At 36.3% G+C, this 21,075-nt stretch overlaps 1 protein-coding gene across 5 annotated transcripts in view; it reads right to left on the reverse strand.

The window, feature by feature from the left end:
- Positions 1 to 21,075, reverse strand: part of SPAG17 (sperm associated antigen 17) — a 234,437-nt gene that overhangs the window by 111,779 nt on the left and 101,583 nt on the right. For 4 of the 5 annotated variants that reach the window (XM_050748555.1, XM_050748550.1, XM_050748542.1 and 1 more), the window contains exons 14-19: positions 18,855 to 19,001; positions 17,985 to 18,212; positions 17,671 to 17,889; positions 11,163 to 11,224; positions 10,475 to 10,588; positions 3,287 to 3,441 (exon numbers count right to left, since the gene is read on the reverse strand). In XM_050748555.1, coding sequence (XP_050604512.1) covers positions 3,287 to 3,441; positions 10,475 to 10,588; positions 11,163 to 11,224; positions 17,671 to 17,889; positions 17,985 to 18,212; positions 18,855 to 19,001 — 925 coding nt within the window. The remainder of the gene's footprint in view (positions 1 to 3,286; positions 3,442 to 10,474; positions 10,589 to 11,162; positions 11,225 to 17,670; positions 17,890 to 17,984; positions 18,213 to 18,854; positions 19,002 to 21,075) is intronic. The other variant, XM_050748562.1, reaches the window with a different exon arrangement.

The raw sequence follows: 21,075 nt of genomic DNA on the forward strand, positions 1-21,075 counted from the left end.
AAATAAGCCAGTCACTGAATGACAAATACCGGCTGATTCCACTTATACAGGTTATCTAAAATAGTCAAATTCATAGAAGCAGAGAATAGAATAGTGGTTTACAGTGGCTAGTATGGGTGTGGGGAATTGTTTTTCAAATATCATTAATAATATGGTATTGTGCACTTGAAGATATGTTAAAAGAAGGGATCACGTGTTCAATGTTTTTAAAAAACACCACCACAAATGAACATGAGGACGCTTTTTAACATAATGGGTATGTTTAGTACCTTGGTTATGGTAACGGTATCATGGGTATATGCATATGTTCAACCTCTCAAGATGTGTAAATTAAATGTGTACAATTTTATGTATATCAATTATACCTCAATAAAGCTAAAAAATACTTATCACAATTTCTAAAGAATGAATCAAACAACATAGCATGTAACTGTCACTAGTGAAAATAAACAAAGTGGAACTCAAAGTAAAGAAACTGAAAAAGAGAACATAAAAGGACAAAATTAGGTGATTGAAATCAATCTAAAAATATGTACTAAATTCCCAACCAAGAGGCAAATATTGTCAGACTTAATTTTTTTAAAAAATCCCAACTACACATATTTTACAAGTTATATATGGGCAGAAAGGATATGCTAGATATAATATTAAAGAAAAAGGTTTGTATAACTTATCAATGTCAGATAAAATATATCTGAAAAAATCTATACAAATATATTAATGTCAAACATATCAACATTGTTATCAGACAAAATAAACCTGAAATCAAATGGTAGTCCTAGAAATAAAGAGGAACATTGCATAAGGATAAAAGGTTCATCAGGAAGATATAACAATTCTAATACTGTATTTGTTTACTAATATAACCTCAATATGCATGAAACCAAAAACTGATATAATTATAATGAAAAACTGACAAATTCATCATCATATTGTGGTTTTTTAAAAAAACATCATATTGTGGTTTTTTTCTTGTTAATTAATGGAATTTTCGAACAAGTCCTCAAAAATCCAAAAGGTTGTAGAAGATTTAAAAAATACATCCCTAGAGTCAGATATTAGAGAATATTCCTTCCTGTCATACAAATTTTAAGCATTAAAAAACTGACTACATATTAAACAACAGAGCAAGTATCAACAAATTTCATAGCCTCAGTATTCCATAGAACATGTTACCTGACCACTATATCTTAAAACTATAAACTGTTAACAAAAATGTAACACATAGTCAAGTGTTTAAAACGAAAACTCACATTTCTGTATAATTAATGGGTCAAGTAAGCAAGGATCATGGAAATTAGAAATGAAAGATAATAAAAATACTGTCAGATACTTTGAGGTGTTGCTAGGGAGAGATTTTGCCTTAAATGCTAATGAGCAAAAAGCCAACCAAAACTAACAAAAAACTACTCGAAATCACAAGATAAGATTTTAATTTAAGAAGTTAAAGAACATCAGAATAATCCAAGGAAGTTAAAGAGGAGAAATAAACAACATGATGGCAAAATCAAATAAAATAAAAGGAGAAAGAATCAGAAAGCAAGAATGGATTTCTTAAAAATATTAGCAAGACTGGCAAACCTTTGGCAAGTTTGATCCAGAAAAATATAGAGAAATCGTACATTAAAAATGTTAAGAACAAAAAAGAATATAGACACATGTAACACACGTTTAAAAGGTAAGAGAATATTTTAATCAACTTTATGTCAATACTTTTGAAAACAGGTGTAATGGTCAAATATCTGGAAAAATATAAATTATAAACTTAATTAAAATTAAATAGAAAACCTGAAGAGTCTGATAATCATGATAGAAGTCGTGTCAGTAATCAAACATCTTCCCTGGGCCATATGTTTTTAGCTGTAAACTCTACCAAATGCCAAAGGAACATATATCTTAATTTTCCACGAACTATTTCAGAAAATTAAAAAATAGAAATAAAAAGGGAGAACATTTTGCAGTTAATTTATGAGGTTAATATAATCTCAATACCAAAACAAAATAGGAATATTTAAAGCAAGGAAACATTATAGCTGAATCTTGCCCATGAATACACATGAATACACATATTCTAAACAATATATTAGCAAACAAATGTGGCAATTATAAAGAAGGTAACATAATGGACAAATTTGGCTTACTACAGGAATGCAAGTTTGGTTCAACACTAGAATGTCTGTCAATGAAATCAGTACTTTCATAGATTAAAGAAAAAAATATAAACACCTAAATTGATCCAGAAAAATCATCTTATTGATATGACTTAATGACCATCTATGACTGAGAACTCATAGCACACTAGAAATAGTTTTTTTAACTTAATAAGGAATATTTATGTAAATCCTAGAGCAAAAAAAAAAAAAAAAAAAAAAAAAAAAACCAAATCCATTTAATTGTTGAATATTCAAAACATTGCCTTTAAAATTTGGAATAAGACAAGGATTTCTCCTCAAAATTAAATTGGAGATCCTAGCCGGCAAATAAGGCAAAAGTATAAAATGTTTAATTATTGTTAATGAAAAACAAAACAATGACAAACACAGCTTAACTGTTCAAGGTGTTATATTAGTATATCTACCATATTCCTTTCATAAAATGACTTTAAAATGTGTGTGTGTGCCCACATACAGCATATTCCCCCAATTATTATGTAAGTCCATTCTGTAAATCTTTCTGTATTCTTTGAAACAAAAAAAAGCTATACAAATAATACTGAAAATACATTAACCAGTATTGAAATAACAATGAAATATCATCATACTTAATGAGAAGAGAGAACAAAGTTTTAAGACAACAAGGAAATAACTAAGGAGCTGGAAAGAAAAAAAAATCACGGACTCCTAGGCTCTCAGTTTGCTGGAAACCTGACTGCTCTGTTGGTATATTACTCAGCTGACCTATTTTTGAATCTTCCCCAGATAAAATAGAGTTAAAAAAACCAACATGCAGAATGTCATGTTTTATAGTTCCTACTTGAAATCTTTTGGAGACAGTTTTACTGGAATCGAAATGAATCAAATGTAATTTAACAACATCCTCACTGGATTCCATGAGGGCAAGAATGATACCTGTTTTCTTTAGTGGTAGAGCTCCAATGCCTATACAGTGCCCAGCACATGCTGACATTCAATTTAGTGAGCTGAACTGAATCTACAGTACTACACAAATGTTTTCATGGAGCTGAACCCCCTAGCTTAGGCTAAGAAACTAAAAACTAAGTAACTAAATAACTGGCAAGCTAACTAAACCCAACTAACTAATTAACGAAACTTTCTAAATTTGTTACCTGAATCCAACATTGGAGTGAAGAGCAATGTTCCAATATTCACAATGCAAACGTTGTTTATTCATTGGATTGTGAAAGACTAAAAGTAAAGAGTTGTCTTGGGTGTGGTAGTAAGAATCAACACACCTATATTGCTTATGGGCTTCTTGAAGGACCTGAAAATAAAAATAATTGCATTGTAGAATCTTTTTTATTTTCCCAAAGAGAAAGGTCTCCTACTAGGGCATTTCTCTACTCCCTTTTTCTTCCTACATTTACCTCCACATTGTTAGTCAAGTTGAAATTCCCAGAGGATTCTTTTCTAGCTACTAGAAGGTGAGAGCATGAATGGTAGATGGCTTGGGAAGCATTTCAGCAACACTTTAGAAAAACAAATACTAGGCATCAGGCAGAGAGGCATTTGCTACAAGTGTTCTTCATTAAGGTTGGTAGGTAATAATTAAGCACAGCAGTCATTTATCTAGCATTTTCCGTACCTTGATACAGATCATCTCATTTTATCATCATTAAAAACTCCAGATAAATAGATGCTATGAATTAAATTGTGTTCACCATCCCTATGTATATGTTGAAGCCTTAACTGCTAGTGTGATGGTATTTGGAGATGGGGCTGTGGGGAGGTAATGAGGTTTGGATGGGGTCATGAGACTAGGGCCCTGAAGATAAGATTAGTGCCCTTATAAGAAGAGGCAGCAGAGAACTTGTTCTCCCTCCCTCTTTCCCTTCTCCATCCCCGCTCCCTCTTACTCTCTGCCATGTGAGGACACAATGCAAAGGCACAAGCCAGGAAGGGAGCCCTCCACAAAACCCAACTATGCCAGCACCCAGACCTCAGACTTGCAGCCTCCAAAACTGTGAGAAAATTTCTGTTGTTCACACCACTCAGCCATGGAATTTTGGCATGGCAGCCCAAGCGGACTAAAACAGTAGGTATGATTATTTTTCCCATATCAAAATTAGAATTCTCATTTTTTCAGCATAAGTTGGGGCTAAGAGAGAATAAGGGACTTGTCTAAGAACACTGTGTGTTATGGTGCCAAGGCTCATCCCTGTTTTCCAACGCTAAATTTTACCATTTTGCATTCTGTCCACTATACCACGCTGTGTTAGATGAAGTGAAGTGAGTGGTCTTTCTGACACATACCATTTCTACCTGCCTTCCACCTCTGGCCCTTTCTAAAAATATCATCCTCAGCATGCACTGCAGTGGCAGCCACCAATAGAGAGGCACTGTGGGCAGCTGCTTATCCTGTTTCCTTTGCCAATCAACAATAAGGAAACTTGTCGATAGGAAAAACAAATTAGACAGCTGTGAGCTTTTGTTTTCATTTTCAGTATCAATTTGCTGAGGCAGCTTTTGGTTTTCTATTGTTTGCATGATCTGAAGGCACGGAATAATATGTTAGAAAAGGGCTGCTTTAATTTTGCTTTCGATTCTGCATTGGTAGCATAATCAAAACAATACATTTGCTTCCCCAATTTAGTCCCCTGAATGAGTATCTTTATGGAGTGGCACTTTTACATCTGTTCCCTCAGAGCCAACATAAGAAACATACATGTGGTGAATATCTTTGCATTTTAAAATATTGCTATGTAGGGTATCATCTAGTACTTATTGATGTTTTTTTGAAAAGCAAATTTTGCTCAGACTATAAATCCAAAAAACCATTGCATTTATGATGAATATATATCCTTCCTTGTTTTAGATAGTAAGAGCTTTGAAATCTTTGAGTTTTCATATTTGCTTTGGGGTGCTAAAAATATAGCACTAAGTTTCTCAGAACTATAGCTGCTCTCAATCAATATGTAAAGTTTTCATATCTTATTTTCTCCTGTTTTACAAATTGGTGCTTGTCTTTTATTCTGTATTAATATTATTGGTTACATTAGTTATTTGGTTAAGTTTTCCATTAAAAATGAGTACCTATTGTGTGGCAGGCACTGTGCAGGTACTAGGAAAACAAAAATAAACAAAACAGATAAGATTTTCCTCTAAAATATGATTAAGATCTTTTTTGTTGTTAATTAGAGATGGGACCTTGCTATGTTGCCTAGGCTGGCCCCTAAAGCCTAGCCTCAAGTGATCCTCCTGTCTCAGCCTCCTGAAGAGTTGGGACTACAGACCTGTGGCTTTATAGATTATTTGAAAGAGGTGTGTCCATAAAGATGAAATTAATGGAATGTCTTATATATGGAGAATGGATTAGAGCAGGGCAAGAGTGGAAGCAGGTAATCAGGAGGATATTGTGGTGGAATGAGAGGGCAGCAGTCATACAAAAGTAGGCTGGGCGTGGTGGCTCACGCCTGTAATCCCAGCACTTTGAGAGGCCAAGGAGGGTGAATCACGGGGTCAGGAGATTGAGACCATCCTCGCCAACATGGTGAAATCCTGTCCCTACTAAAAATACAAAAATTAGCTGGACGTGGTGGCGCGTGCCTGTAGTCCCAGCTACTCAGGAGGCTGAGGCAGGATAATCGCTTGAACCTGGGAGGCGGAGGGTGCAGTGAGCTGAGATCACACCACTGCACTACAGCCTGAGTGGCAGAGCGAGACTCTGTCTCAAAAAAAAAAAAAAAAAAAAAAAAAAGAAAAAAAAAAAAAAGGTAGTGGTAGCTGTGTTGCAGAAGAGCTTGAAGATATATTTGGAGGTGTACCCCTTAAACATTGATAATGGATTAGGTATCAGGGACAAAGGAAAGGCTGGAACAAAGGATGATTCTGGCTTTTCGCTTGAGCACTTGAATGATGGTGACCTTTTCTGAGATGGACAAGGGAAGAAATGCTTAGGTGGGAAAAATATGAGTGTCATGTGGGATACTAAATTTGAGATGGATACTAAATTTGATCAGAAATTCAGGTAGAATTTTGAGTAAGGTATAATAATGTGAATCTCTAGAGGGAGGTAATTTAAAAGACAAAAACTTAGGCATCTGTCAGTATTAGATAGTATATAACAGATGAGATCATCAAAGGAGGGTGTTTACAGAGGCGAGAAGATGCTCTAGGGCTTCCTGGAGGCTCCAGAGCCTTGAGGCACTTCCATATTAGATGCTGGGTAAAGGAGGAGAAGTCAACAAAATTCCAGATACAACACTGAGGAAACCAAGAGTGCAGAGTGTTTCATGGGGGAAGTGATAAGCTCTGCAATGCTGTTAAAAGGTCAGGGAAGATGAAGAAATATAAGTGTCTATTAGATTTAGCAAAACAAAGATTATTGATTACCTTGAAAAGTGCAGCTTCATCGAGCGGTAAGGACAGAGAAAAACTGAAATAGAATAAAGTCTGAAATAAACTTTCAGTTACAGAGAGAAGATTGAGCATTTGCACTCCCTAACGCCTCATTGGAAGAACAGTAAAATTTTGTTTGTTTTTTTAATGTCATAAAGTTGAAGGCCAACTTCAACTTGTTGAAGGAGAGGAGACAAAAGCACCAGAATTTTAGAAACTGAAAAGTAAAAGGATAAGGGCTAACTGACTTAGCAGAATGCAGAAAGCCAAGTCTTGAGATTAATTTTAGGAGAGACCAGAGGCAACCCCATTTGTGTGCAGAAATATAGAAAGTTTCAGGATATGGAAATACTAGTCAACTCTGCAAATGGGGTGAAAGTGGCACTGAAAATAGGAAGATTAGTTTAAAGCCTTTTTAAGAAGCCATTAGGCCCCTGGATCCCATTAAAATTCTGAGCAACTGGGCTATTGCCTATCTCCCACTCCAGCAGAGGGGAAGAGGGTAACTACGGATGTTAGACAAATGGGTTCTAAGAACAGTGGAACCAAGACACACCGACAGAGAAGTACATGCCAGAAAAAAAGGGAATTGTGAAAAAGCCTAAATCAGCACTGCTCAATAGAAATATAAAGTGAGCCACAAATGTGAGCCACATGTGCAATTCTAAATTTTATAGTAGCCACATTTTAAAAAGTAAAAAGAAACAAGTCAAATAAATGTTAATGATATATTTTATTTAATCTGACAGATAAAATTATAATTTCAACATATAAACAGTGCAAAAGTAATTAATGCCACCTTTTTAAAGTCTTGGAAATTGAGTGTGTATAGCACTTATATAGTGTACAGCACAGTTATTGCACATCTCGGTTTGGACTAGATTCATTTCAAGTACTCAGATGTTACATGTGACTAGTGGCTACCACATTGGATAATGCAGATCTAGATAATAAACGTCAGAAGCTTAATATCCTTCCCCCATTACCTAGCTTTCAAAACACTGACAGGAAGGCTTGTGTCTTTCAGACAGAAAATTAGACTTTTTTTTTTTTTTCATGGAGAATTTAAATGGCCCAAGAAAACAGACCTCACATACCAACGATGGTGAGTCTCCTACAGAAATCTCCCAGCCAAATCACCCAACAATGAACTCACTTATTGACAGCTTCCCACCCCACCTCATATAGCACTTCCTATCATATTTTTATTGTTTCATTATTAATATGAGCAAAGAGGACAATATGATATATTACCCTCTAACATGAAAAATGAAGACCAAACAAAAAAGACAAAAAAAGAGAAAAGAAACTTAGAGGAAAAAGAGATAATTCAGGGAGAAGACAACTTCAGAGGACTTTAATATCCTCATAGAGATAAGAGAATGTATTATATCAGAAATGCAATGGCTCATGCCTGTAATGCCAGCACTTTGGGAGGCCAAGGTGGGTGGATCACCTGAGGTCAGGAGTTCAAGACCAGCCTGGCCAACATGGTGAAACCCCAACTCTACTAAAAATACAAAAATCAGCCAGGTGTGGTGGCAAGTGCCTATAATCCCAGCTACTTGGAAGGTTGAGACAGGAGAAGCACTTGAACCTGGAAGGCGGAGGTTGCACTGAGCCAAGATTGTGCCACTCCAGGCTGGGCGACAGAGCAAGACACCATCTCAAAAAAAAAAAAAAAAAAAAAAAAAAGAAGTGAAACAATCCTTTAAAAAGGTAATTTGGAATTATAAATATAACTTTAGGAATTAGAATGATAATAACTAATAACAGGAATAAAAGGCTCAATATAAGACCTGAATGGAAATTAAGCAAAGCCAAAAGATAAATTGATGGAAACTAAAAGAAAAAAGAAAGGGAAATTGCGAGTTCAGTCTAGGAGGTCCAACACCAGAGTAATAAGATTTCCAGAAAAAAACGGACAGAGAAAATGGAGAGGAGAGATTATTGAAGAAATGATTATAGAAAATTTCCCAAAATATAAATACAGGAATTTCTGGATTGCATTGGCTTGCCAGAACAATACATAGAAACAGAACCACACTAAGGCATATCAACAGGAAATCAAGAGCATTGGAACAAACAGAAGATCTTAAAATCTTCCAGAGAGAGGATCAAAACACACTCAAAACAACTGATTAGGAATCAGAATTGTATTTATTTATTTATTTTTCTAAGGACAATCTGGGAAGTCAGAACACTGTCAAAGAATGTCTTTAAAGTCTTGAGAAAAAATGCTTTTTAATATAGCATTTACTGCAAAGCCTGACTGCCAGTCAATATAAAGACAGAATTAAGCTGTTTTCAAATATTGAATGACTCAAAAATTTACATCCCGTCTATCTTAATTAAGGAAGCTACGGGAAGAGATGATCCTCCACAAAAAAAAAAAAAAAGTGTAACCGGAGAGGGAACACATGGGATGAAGGAAACAGGCATCTAACTGGAAAGGAAGGGAATGGGTATGGCCCAGATGATGGTAAATGGAGGCCCAGGACCACAGCTATGCAGCAAGCTTAGGGAATATGGGAGAGATATCACTAATACAATAACACTGTTAGAATATCTAAAGTTAGAATAACAGAATATCTGTTATGTTTGAATGTATTGAGAGACTTACTCACTAGTAGAGAATTTGGGGATGAGTTAATAATAAATACATAGTAAACTAAACAAATAGAAAAAGAGCAATTATTAACTGCAGAGAAAATAAAAATGCTACCGATAAAGGAAATATAATTACAGAATACTACACAGTTCAGCTGTGAATAGCACTTACATAACTGAAATAAAGTGAGTTTTGAATACTGATCTAACCAAAACTTATGATATTGTTACCAGTATCAGAGAAAGGAGAAGTGCTAATATGAATGTGGGGGTGGGTGAGCCTGTACCTGTACATGCACATATGTGTTGGATGGGGGTGGGCAAAGCTGTGTTCTCAAGAGGGAATCAATTGATAATGATGTCACAAAACTAAAACTAAACAAAATATACTTGCTATTTAGAGATCACTGAGTAAAGTAACAAAAGAAAGGGGTAAATGCGCTGAAGATTTTTGCCTCTGAGAATTGAGGCTTGGTGGAGTGGGGTGGGTATGGGGGAAGGAGGCTGTTTTTCATAAGACTTTGTAGAACTTTCTGGCTTAAAAAACATGTGGTAAAACTTTGACAAAAATAAAAATCAAATTAAAAAGACAAAACCAAAAGACGACAGGTTTTTGTGTAAAAGCTAAAAACAGCAAAAGGATTTAGGTTTGGGATTACTTGTTATTTTGCAGAGTGGTTAAGAATACAAGTTCCAGGACCAGATTTCCTGGATTTATATCTTGCTTCTCACTTAGCTGCCACGTTACCTTGGACAAAAGTCACTACTGGTCAAGGTGCCTCAGTTTCTTACTGCTTACATAGTTCCTACTTCATAGGGTTATTGTGAGGGTTAAATGCACTAATAATACATATTAATCAGTGCCTGGCACATGGTAAGTGCTCAATGAATGTTAGCTATCACAGATTCCATTGAACTGTTAATCAAAACAGAAAATACTGTGAAATGTAGTGAAACTGAGTAGAATGGATAAACAATATGGAAAAAAACCAGGGTTTTTTTCCATAAAACCTTACTTTTTTTAAGAAAATATATTCAGCAGCAAAAAAAGTGTATATATATGTGTGTGTATATATATATATAAATATATATGCAGCAGTCTTGTATATTTCTTTTCTTAAAATATTTTATAAAAGCATTCTTTCATAAAGTGTATTTTAAACTATTTTAGAGAGTCCCTGGGAATGCATAGCTCAAGCTGGAAGTAAATTTATTTTATAGCTGAAGTAAAGGAGAATATTGATCTGAACTAGATTTGAGAGAATGACCTGGAGGTGAACTGTTCTAAATCACAGCAGACTCTCCAGACCTATCTGACCGTCTCCTAGAGAATCGCAGTCCATAAATACCTGAAGCAGTACTTTCGGTTTAAAATGTTCAGTAAAACTCCAGTCCATTAGACTGCGCTGCTGTGTTTTCTTTATGTCCTCTAAATCTGCTTCCACCATCATCTTCTTGGATTTCTAAAATATCATAGGAACATAATTTCAGCTTTAATTTGTTTAAGTCCAAATGGAGCCCTCTTGGGCTCCGTCAACTAACCAGCATGTACTCCATCTAATTGGGGAAATCTGCATATGTATAAATCCATATGGCAACATTTTAGGAGAGCTGCTGCCAAAAAGAGTATGGCTTTGACTTTTTTTTTTTTTATGGGCAACATAATCTAAATATTTTTATTGTTAGGTTATACTCTTCTGAGTCCTGTTAGCAATTACAGGCAGGTTTTCTGAACTCTCTTCAAGACAACGTTAGCTCTACATGGCTGTATGGTGAGCAGGTGTTTGTGAGGTTGCCAAGCCACACTGTCTAGAGAGGAGCATGGAGCTGGGAAGTTATGTGCAAGCTGCCTAGGAAAATTAACTCCTTTCTCTCCAGTTAGAGCTGCTCTGGGGATGTCCGAATAATTCCTCTTTTCTAACCTCAGTAATCTCCTTCTAAGTATCTTCTTTTTCCTTTTTCAGTGTTTCTCACTCCAAATCATGGTTTTGCTCAGATCATCCTGTCATCTACATTTTTAGAAAAATAATTCCTTACCTTTTCATGAAAGTCAGCCTTTGCGACTGCATCATCTTTGATCTCATTGTTTGTGGTCTGCTCTGCAAATCAAAGACACCAACATCCAGTTGTATTCTGGCTTTGTTCTTGCCCTGCTGGTTAATGCTGTGCTTTTTGTTGCCCATATGATCTATGTTTCTGTGCTGAAAAGGCAATGCCTGAAAGGCATGTTTTGTGCCTCCAGAAAGGTGTTTGTGTCCATAATTCTAAATCTGTGCCTACCTAGAAAAACTATACTAAGCTCTTTGAAAAGAACCTAGCTTCTTGTGTGATCTATCTTAAATCATACCAGATATTCTGCTTTCAGACTGTATCCTTCACTTCTAACAATATATCTTTACCTTTAAAAGTTGTAAATATTTACTGATGAAATCAACTTCTTAGTACACATGATTTGTCTTCTTGTGCTGGTGACTATCACAAAGCCTTTTTAAATTTCCGTGGATCTTGTGGATGACAGACTAGGGTGGGGGCAGGCCATGCATGCAAAGAGGCACTGGCAGATAAATGCACTTCCTATTGGAAAATGATACGCTTTCACCATTCTGCAGAGTTTCCCTTCCATTCATTAATCATTTATTAATTTAAAAATGATTTCATGAGCATCTGCTAATTTACACATGAAGCTTAACAAAAGTTAAATAAATAAATGAAGTAGTAGCTGGACTCCATGGACCAATACAAGTCATGCACACTATGAACCAATATGAGTCATGCACACTAGCTTTCCTTGTGACCACAGAGTACGCTTATATGACGACTGGGATGGCGGTATCATCCTTGGCTCTGAAGCAAACAGCCATGTGCATGAACAAGGAAGGAATACATTCATATTGTTGATTTCTGCATCACCAGAAGGAAGAGTTCCATGATAAATAAGTTTAGCATAGATCCATGAACATCTCACTATGAATGTCTTAGAATTTGAAATTTGCTCTTGTTATTGTGAACCTCTAATCGAGAAATGGACAATGTATATAGCATTTTTTTGATCACAGAAAGAGTATGTGTGTGTAGGAGGTGGAATCTGTGGGAATATACTTTGATGTTGCTGAACAACTGAACAGCCCTGACTTCTTATCACCCTTAGAATAAATGAAGATTACGTCTGACAAAGTTGTACAGGAAATGGCCCTGGCCTAACTCTTCAAGCACAACTCTTTGACTCCCTTGCTTATTCTACTACAGATACACTGGCCTGCTTGCTGTGCCTTCAGGGTCTTGCACTTGCTTTCCCTCTGGCATGCTTTGGCCTTAGATGTTTACCTTTTTCAGACCCTGACTTCATTCATATTGCTCGAGTATCACCTTGTCAAGAGCCTTCTGCCTCATCTTCTGCTTTTTTTTTTTTTTTTTTTTTTTTTCATAGCATGTACCTATGCCTAATGCTACTTACTTGTTTATGATCTGTCTCTCCACCTCATATGTAAATTCCTGGAGAATAGAAACTTCATCTTATTATTATTATTATTATTATTTTACTGTACCCTGAGCACCCAGCACCTGGCAGGAACTCAGTAAATATTTCCTTTTGATTGAATGAGAGGAATCTACATCATATATCAAAGGTGGAAATGAACCTAAAGCCATATAGAGAAATTAGAAGTGTGGAAAAAAACCTACAATAAAGTCTTATTCTGTGGCAAGCATAAGACAACATTTTATTATGCGGCAAAGAGTACCATCTTTGGGCTTCTAGAGGGAGAAGTTGATTGTGCCTATGAAGGACAGGTCAGTGTTGTTCTTTCTTTCAGGAGCACAGCTACTTACATTTTTGCTACTAGTTCCATCTTGCCTTTGCCCGGTGAAGGTGACAGCGTGAACGTTCCATTTTGATTTAGGGGAAACCATACAGCCAATTCAGTTCAGCATTTATATAAACACATCCACTGAAGAGAAAACTCAAGCCAACTATAACTCTAAATAGACCATGATGTCCCATGTGTCCTTGAAGCAACTGATATGAAATCTGTGGATAAAAATTATTCTATTCTGTGGTCTGCCAGATTTCCGGGAGATTTGATATTCCCTCCTATTGGATCCAGCAGAAAAAGTCTCCAGTTTAGAAAATCTGTTCTAAAAATTATGCATCAGTTATTTTATCAAAGGAAAGAACATTCTAAAAGTAATCTGAATTATTTATTTAATAGTAGAGTAAAAATCTTTTTTTTTTCTTTTTCTGATTTTTGCTTTCAACCACATAATCCTTTGACAGTGTGATTCAGTAGTTTTTGACACATCTGGAAATGGATGCTTTCTCATCCCTTTGAAAAACAGCTTTCCTAATCTGTTTTACTTTAGAGATAACAAGATCCCTCTGCAAAGCAGTTACTTTATTAAAAAAACACCCAACAAGCATAAAGGGCACATCTAAACCTATAGACTCACGGTTATCAACTCTCAGGTTTTTCATAAATATCCACTAGGCCCTGTCAAGTTCAAAAATAGTCTCAGATGGAAATCCAGTATTTGGTTAAGAAAAGCACAAATATCCAGCCCTTTATGTCCAGGAACAGGCTTTTATATGTATTTGATGCTAAAATGGTTGTGCAGGAAATACATTAATGATTTTTGCCTTGTTTAAAGAGAATTAAAGTTGGCCGCTTTGAAGTAAGTATGATTCAGAGTTAGGGAAAGAAATGTAAAATCAACAACAACAAAGTCCCATAGTCACAACAGCTACAGTGCGACACCAAGCCCAGATGCCCTCCCACTTTCAAATGGAATGGCTCCTGGAAGTAGGTCAAAAGCACCGCAGAGAAACATGTATGGCCCTGAGATCCACCCTCCAGATTGCGTGGCCTCTAGGATACACTGTCCGCTATAGCATTTTCAACCCCTGAGAATTTAGGAAGTTACTATTAATATAAGAATCTACTTTCTTCCAGAGTCCAGCACACCAATTTATGTAGTTTGACCACCAGGTGGCAAAAGTTGCCTGAGGAAAACTATCCAGCTGCTTTAAAGAAAAAAAATGAAACAAAACAAAGAAAACACCTTGGGCCTTACACCTCTCCTGGCTTATTCTGACTCTATATTAACCCAGAGTGACTTCCCTGTCATTCATTTGTAGTCCCATAGGATACACTATTGCCATTAGAACTCAGGTTAACTTATTGGCTTACATTTTTTGAGAGGTAGGCTAATAGGTAATGGTACTTAGGACAAAGAAATAGGGAATCCACCCTGGTTAGAAAGAAGGAAAACCCAAAGGCAACAAAATCAGCATAAAAATCAGCATGAATGAGACTAGGAGCATGGCTAAATCATTAGCTGCATCACCAGAAATTTCTGGAACCCAGGAAGCTGCAAGACACAGTGGAGGAAGCACTGGTTCGAAGTTAGCACTCTGTTCAATCTTGACTTTCTACTTGTATGTAGTTGAACAAATTATTTAACCTTTCTAAGTCTTGGTTTCCTCATCTGTAGAATTGGGATAATAGCATCTTTGTCATAGGCTGATGTTTATGTAAGTATTAGTTAATGTACTTGAGATGTAGCAGAGCAATATTAAATAAACGTTATTTTCTTCCCTCTTCCATTCACCCCAATTCCCTCCTCTACCAATTCTATTCCATTGATTACTTCCTTTTTGACCCACCTCTAGATAAATGAAAAGGGTAAGATGACCATTAGTCAATAATAACTTAACACTTATTCTCTCATGTTATCACTTTTTAAAATTTATTTTTACTTTTTTAATCCAATTTTGGCCCATAACCACTTTTTTTTTAATGCTTTTAAAATTATGAAATATAACACACAAAGAAAAGTGCATGAAACACAAATGTTTAATACAAGGAATAATTATAACAGTAAAGTCTCAGCACTCCAGACATCTTATGTGTATCATTTAACAAGTACAGCCTCCTTATTAAACTTTCATATTAATTCTAATTTTTTTGTGTATTGCTTTGAGTTTTCTACATACACAGTATTTACAAATAATGAAGGTTTTATTTTTTCCTTTTCAAACCTTATGCTTTTATCTAAAAGAGAAAAAGTCTTGCTTGTTGGCATACACCTCTGATGCAATATTGAATACAAGTGTTTATAGTGGACATTCTCCTGATTTTAAAGGGAATTACTTCAACTTTTCACCTTGATATGTAAGATTTGTCATAGTAATATAAAAATAATGTTTATATGATTGAGGAATGTTTCTTCTCTTGCTAGTTTAATAAGATTTGTTTCATAAATTGCTACAGAATTATACATGCTGTTTCTGCTCTTTTGAGATGATTATATGACTTTTCTCACTAATGTGTTAATTGATAAGTTATATTGATTCTACAATATATATATTTTCCTTCTGTCCATGTTATAAATGCAACCTGTTTGTGATATATTATTATTTAGTGTATGTTAGATCAGTTTGCTCATGTTTCATTTAGAATTTTTGTATCTATATTTGTGAATCAGTTTAATTTAATGAAGTAGTTTAACTTTCAGTTTTACCACTATCCTTGTCCGTATTCTTATAAAGTTTATGCTAGCTTCATAAAATGAAGAGAGGACATTATGCTACTTTTCTATTTCCTGGAATAATTTTTGTTAAGATTAGAATTATTTCTTTTTTAGTGTTTGGTATCAGTTACCAATGAGATCATTCGAGCTAAGTGTGCCCTATTTGGGAAGATTTTTGATTACTGATATAATTAACTGGATATGAGACTACTCAGGCATTCTATTTCTTCTTGGGTCATTGTTGGTAAGTTATTCTTTTCCAGTAATAGCCCATTTTATTTTCATATTTAGTCAAAGTTGTTTATATTATCTTGCAATCTTTTAAATTTCTGTAGAATCTGAGGGAAGTCTCTGTTTCTTTATTCCTTATATAATTCTTATTCCTGATAGAGTTATTCATGGGTTCTTTTTTATGATTAACCTTTTATCAATATTGCTAGTCTATTCAAAGAACCAAGTTTTGCAGTTTTGTTCTTCCTATGTTTCTATGTTTTCTATTTAATTGACGTAATTTTCATCTGTTTTCTATTTCCCTGATTTAATATTTTTGTTGTTTTCCTTCTATTTTACTTTTATTTATTTTGTTTGTCTTTATCTAACTTGAGGTTGATGTTTAGTTAATTAATCTTTAGCTTCTTTTCGAAAAATTTTTATTTAAAGCTGTAAACTTCTTTTGGAGTACCTCTTGCATCAGCTGCTGCATTCTATAGTTTTGATACTCAGTTTTTTCATTATCATTTGGTTTGAAATATTTCCCAATTTCTATTGTAATTTTTTCTTTGACCTAGGTGTTAAATTTGGTGTTAATATGTTAAATTTGGTGTTCTTTAATATGTTTGACCTAGGTGTTAAATTTAGGTGTTAATATGTTAAAATAAACATATAATCATTAAGACACTACGGTATAATGGAGGCCTTAATATAGGCATATACATAATTATAAAACTGAAAAAAGGACAACTAATGCCATAAAGAGAGTGTAGATTTTTTTTTTATTATTATTTTTCTTTATAGAGGTGAGATCTTGCTATGTTACCCAGGCTGGTCTTGAACTCCTGGCCTCAAGCAATCCTCCTGCCTTGGCCTCCCAAAGTGCTAGGTTTATAGGAGTGAGCCACAGCACTTCACCAGAAGTGTAGATTAATTATGACCATGGAATGCTAAGAGAGGCATTTCCATATGGACACATCCAATAAGACTTCATGGAGGTGCCACTGAATCCTAATCATAGTCAAAAAGAGAACTCAAGGTGGAGGATATATTGTGAGGGAAAGGTACCACAGAGATTGAAAAGAGCAGGCTGTGCAGAGTAAATAGGCCTAATTCTGTTGGGCTAGAATACAGAGTGTGTGAGCAACAGCAGAAAGATGGAAAAAGGTTTTAGGAAAAGTAATTTGATACTACTAGAGAAGTAGGCCAAGGAGTTGGGTTCTATTTTGCAGATAGTAGGGAGCCTTTGAAAGTTGTAAGTAGAGAAACAAAATTGCTAGATTTTACACAGATTAATCTGACAGTGATGTGTAAGGTAGCTCAGTATAAATTTAGCCCAACATCCTTCTATACTTTCACACCTCCTAATATAGCACTGTTTATAATGCTAGTCTACAATGAGAGTAATGGCCTGAGCCATACATGGGAGAGGAGGGGAAATGATGCTCATTGAGCACTGATTTTGTACCAAGCTCTGTACTGGACATTTCATTCTGTTTTGCAGATGAATGTTTATAATTTTAGCACACAATCACAATAACTGTGTAACACTAATGATGAAAGTTGTAATGATGTTCACTGTGCTAAATTTACTAAGGTGAGTGTGGACTAATAGGAATTAAGATATTTTTAAAAACAGGGTTGAAATAAAGAGAACTTATGGAATAACAATACTCAGTAAGAAAGTTTAATTAACCAAATAACTTAAATTCAAATAATGCATCTTGAACACTTTTTGATTTATGTGTACTATAATAGTGTCTTACACACACACACACACACACACACACACACACACACTTTAACTTACCCAGAGACTCATGTTGGGGTTGAGTCTTCATGATGCTCTCCTGCTCTAACAGCTGTCTATTATCAGGGACTGAGAGTCCGGGATTATTCAAGTCAGAATGCTTCATATTGTTAGCATCACACTGACTAGGATCTGAAGGTTCTTGGTTGCTCTCATTATCTTGCACAGACATTGACAAATTCTGATCCAAAAATATTGTTCTGTCTTTGATTTTAATATCTATTCAGTGTAAGGAACATCCATGAGATACAATACGAGAAAAACTGACAATAATAAAATACAAGAATGCTTTCCATTTCCTCCATGCAGTGTACCTGCTTTCTGCTTGGCCTCTTGAGTGTTCATTTTCATGACATATTGATGCCTTATCTGTTTAGCAAATCTGGCAGGGTTGTCCCATGGTATGTTAAACATTTCAGAATCTGACCCACACATCATCCCAGAAGGCTTTAGTTTCCCATTTTCATCAACCTCAGAGAGCTTCAGGCTCTCAAAAGTAAACACCTTGAAGGCTCGTTCTACTTCATTCCAGCTCAAGACATCTGTAAGAAAGCAGAACCCGTGCTGCTGGAAATGTTCTTATTAGCACATGGTACAGGGTTGACAGAGGGACAACCAGGGAGTTTGTCTACCAGAAAGACAAGGGAGTCACGCCACAATGGCTGTTGAGCTGATTTTAAACACTGGCTCCCCAGCCTGCAGCAAATAGCAAAGGTACCTGAGGATAAGCAAACAACACAGTAAAGATACAATTTAGCAAATTATAATGCTCCCAAACTGCTTCATAGCTTAATCAATATTAGCTGTCCAGATTCATTTGCACGGACTTTCCAGGGTACCATATAGGTTGAATATGCTTACACAACTTGTTATTTTTGAGTGAAAGCACCCCTTTCTCCTGTAGTAATTTAAAACAGAGAAATTATTTACTTTTGCCTAATACAGACTGTTATATTGACTGAGTTTTTCTGTTCATTTGGGCTCAGGAAAGGTTTCCAAATGGCTGCAGTATTTTCCATAATTGCACTTCAAAGTTTATCAGCTTTCAGCAGACTTTATAATTGTGTATTTACCCTTTTACAGCATTTATTCACTTGCTCACTCTTTCATTGGTTATTATTTTCTATGTATTAGGCTTTGTCTTAGGTGCCTGGGATTTGAAAGAATCAAGATTTGGTTCTTACACTTTAGAAGTTCCAAGGTAGAGGAAGGAGAAGTAGAATTAACAAATAAACATGGAATCCAATCAGAAAAAAATGAAATGATGTGGATCAATAATTCAGAAGTAACCTCCATTTTCTCTCCAGCAAAGATAAGAAAAGCAGCAGGTCCTTTGGGAAAAAACAGGGAGATTCAGAAGAGAGACAAGGAAGAGGTAAAATAGTTACAGAACGAAGGAGAGTTTGCTCATTTGCTCATTTCTCAAATATTTTTTTGAGTCCCTATTAGGCATCATAACTATAATAAAAGCTGGGAACACAGTGGTGAACAAAATAGTGAGCCCCCTGCTCTCACGGAATATCAGTTCTAGGGGTTGGGAAGAGATAAATGTAAAAGATAAAAGAGAGGACAAAAAGAATAAAGCCAGCTGAGGGGACAAAAAGTGATAATAGTCAGGGAGCGGCTTGTAGTTTATATAAAGCAGTCATGGAAAAATCCTCTGAACAATTAAGCAAAAACATGAAGGAAGTAGGGGAGCAAGCTGTATGGATATCTGGGGGAAAGTGACTGAGGAAGGGCAAACAGCAAGAGCAACGATCCTGAGGCAGGGGTGTGAATGACATGTTCAAGGAATCACAGCGAGGCCAGAGTAGATGGAGGAAAATGGAACATGACAGCTTGACAAGTGATGGCTCAAAAAGTAGGTGGCAGACAGTTTAGGTTCTTATTGTTGTTTTTGGTTTTGTTTTGTTTTTTGAGACAGGTTCACCCAGGCTGGAGTGCAGGTGATTCTCCCACCTCAGCTTCCCAAGTAGTTGGACCTGCACACCCAGCTAATTTTTGTATATTTTGTAGAGATGGGTTTTGCCATGTCGGCCAGGCTGGTCTCACACTCCTGGGCTCAAGCGATCTACCCGCCTCGGCCTCCCCTCCCAGAGTGCTGAAATTGCAGTCATGAGCCAGGCACCTGGCCCAGTTTAGGATTTATTCTGAGTAAAGTGGGTGACTGCTGCAGAGTTTTCAGTTACAAAGGCACATCCAACCAACATTTTAGAGGGGCCATTCAGGTGGTTGTGTGGAGAAAAGATTGTTGGTAAAACACTGAAAGCCTGTAGACCAGCTGGAAAAGCTATTGGAATAATCCAAGTGAGGGGTGGTGGGGGACTGGGCTGGTACGGCAGTGAGGAGTATGGTGGGATTGATTGCAGAGTGTGTGAAAACAGAGACAGCGGCCGGGTGCCGTGGCTCACTCCTGTAATCCCAGCACTTTGGGAAGCTGATGTGGGTGGATCACGAGGTCAGGAGGTTGAGACCAGCCTGACCAACATGGTGAAAGCCCATCTCTACTAAAAATACAAAAATTAGCTGGGCGTGGTGGCGTGCGCCTGTAATCTCAGCTACTTAGGAGGCTGAGGCAGGAGAATCGCTTGAATCCAGGAGGCGGAGGTTGTAGTGAACTGAGATCACGCCACTGCACTCCAGCCTGGCGACAGAGTGAGACTCTGTCTCAAAAACAAAAACAGAGATAGCAGGAATGACTCCAAGGTTTTTGATAGAAAGTAGTTGCCATTCATTGAAAGAAGGGAGATGGTGAAGGGACAAATTTAGGGATGAGGAATCAAGAGCTTGGTTTTGGACCTGTTAAGTATGATGTGGCAAAAGGGAAAAGAGGAGGAGGAGAGGAGCACCAAGGGTCCAGGATGGGGCATGTAAGCAGCATATGTTTGAGGTTTCAATGGTGGCAGCAGGAACAAAAATCCTGTGCCATGTGGAGAGCTGAGCTCTCCATTCATTAAGAATGGAATCACATCTTAGGCCAGAAGGAGAAGGGGAGGGTGGCAGGACACAGAAAAAGGACAGAAGTTCACCCCCGACTCAGGAAGGGGGTAGTTATGTACACAACAGAAATGACACACCAGTCCCTCGATGCTGTACCCTGCATGTCCATGAGTCAATGGCAAGACTCAGAAGTTCCTGGCTTTTTCTATTACTAAGCCTACTTAAAAGTGAAAAAAGAAATCAAGATAAAAATACTTTTTAGTTTGGTTAGGCTTACAAATGAAATGGTAAGGAAGAATATACACATACTCTTTTCTTTTCAAGGTTAAATGCTTCCTTGTCAAGTAAAGATGTCTGTGGAAGTTAATGTCTTTTCTTATAAGTAGTATCTGCATATTCCCTCAAGTGGGAACGAGAATTTACTTTGAGAAATGACTGCCTATTTCACAAAATCCCAGTGAACTC

Source organism: Macaca thibetana, chromosome 1, assembly GCF_024542745.1.
Source record: "Macaca thibetana thibetana isolate TM-01 chromosome 1, ASM2454274v1, whole genome shotgun sequence".
NCBI classification, from domain to species: Eukaryota; Metazoa; Chordata; class Mammalia; order Primates; family Cercopithecidae; genus Macaca; species Macaca thibetana.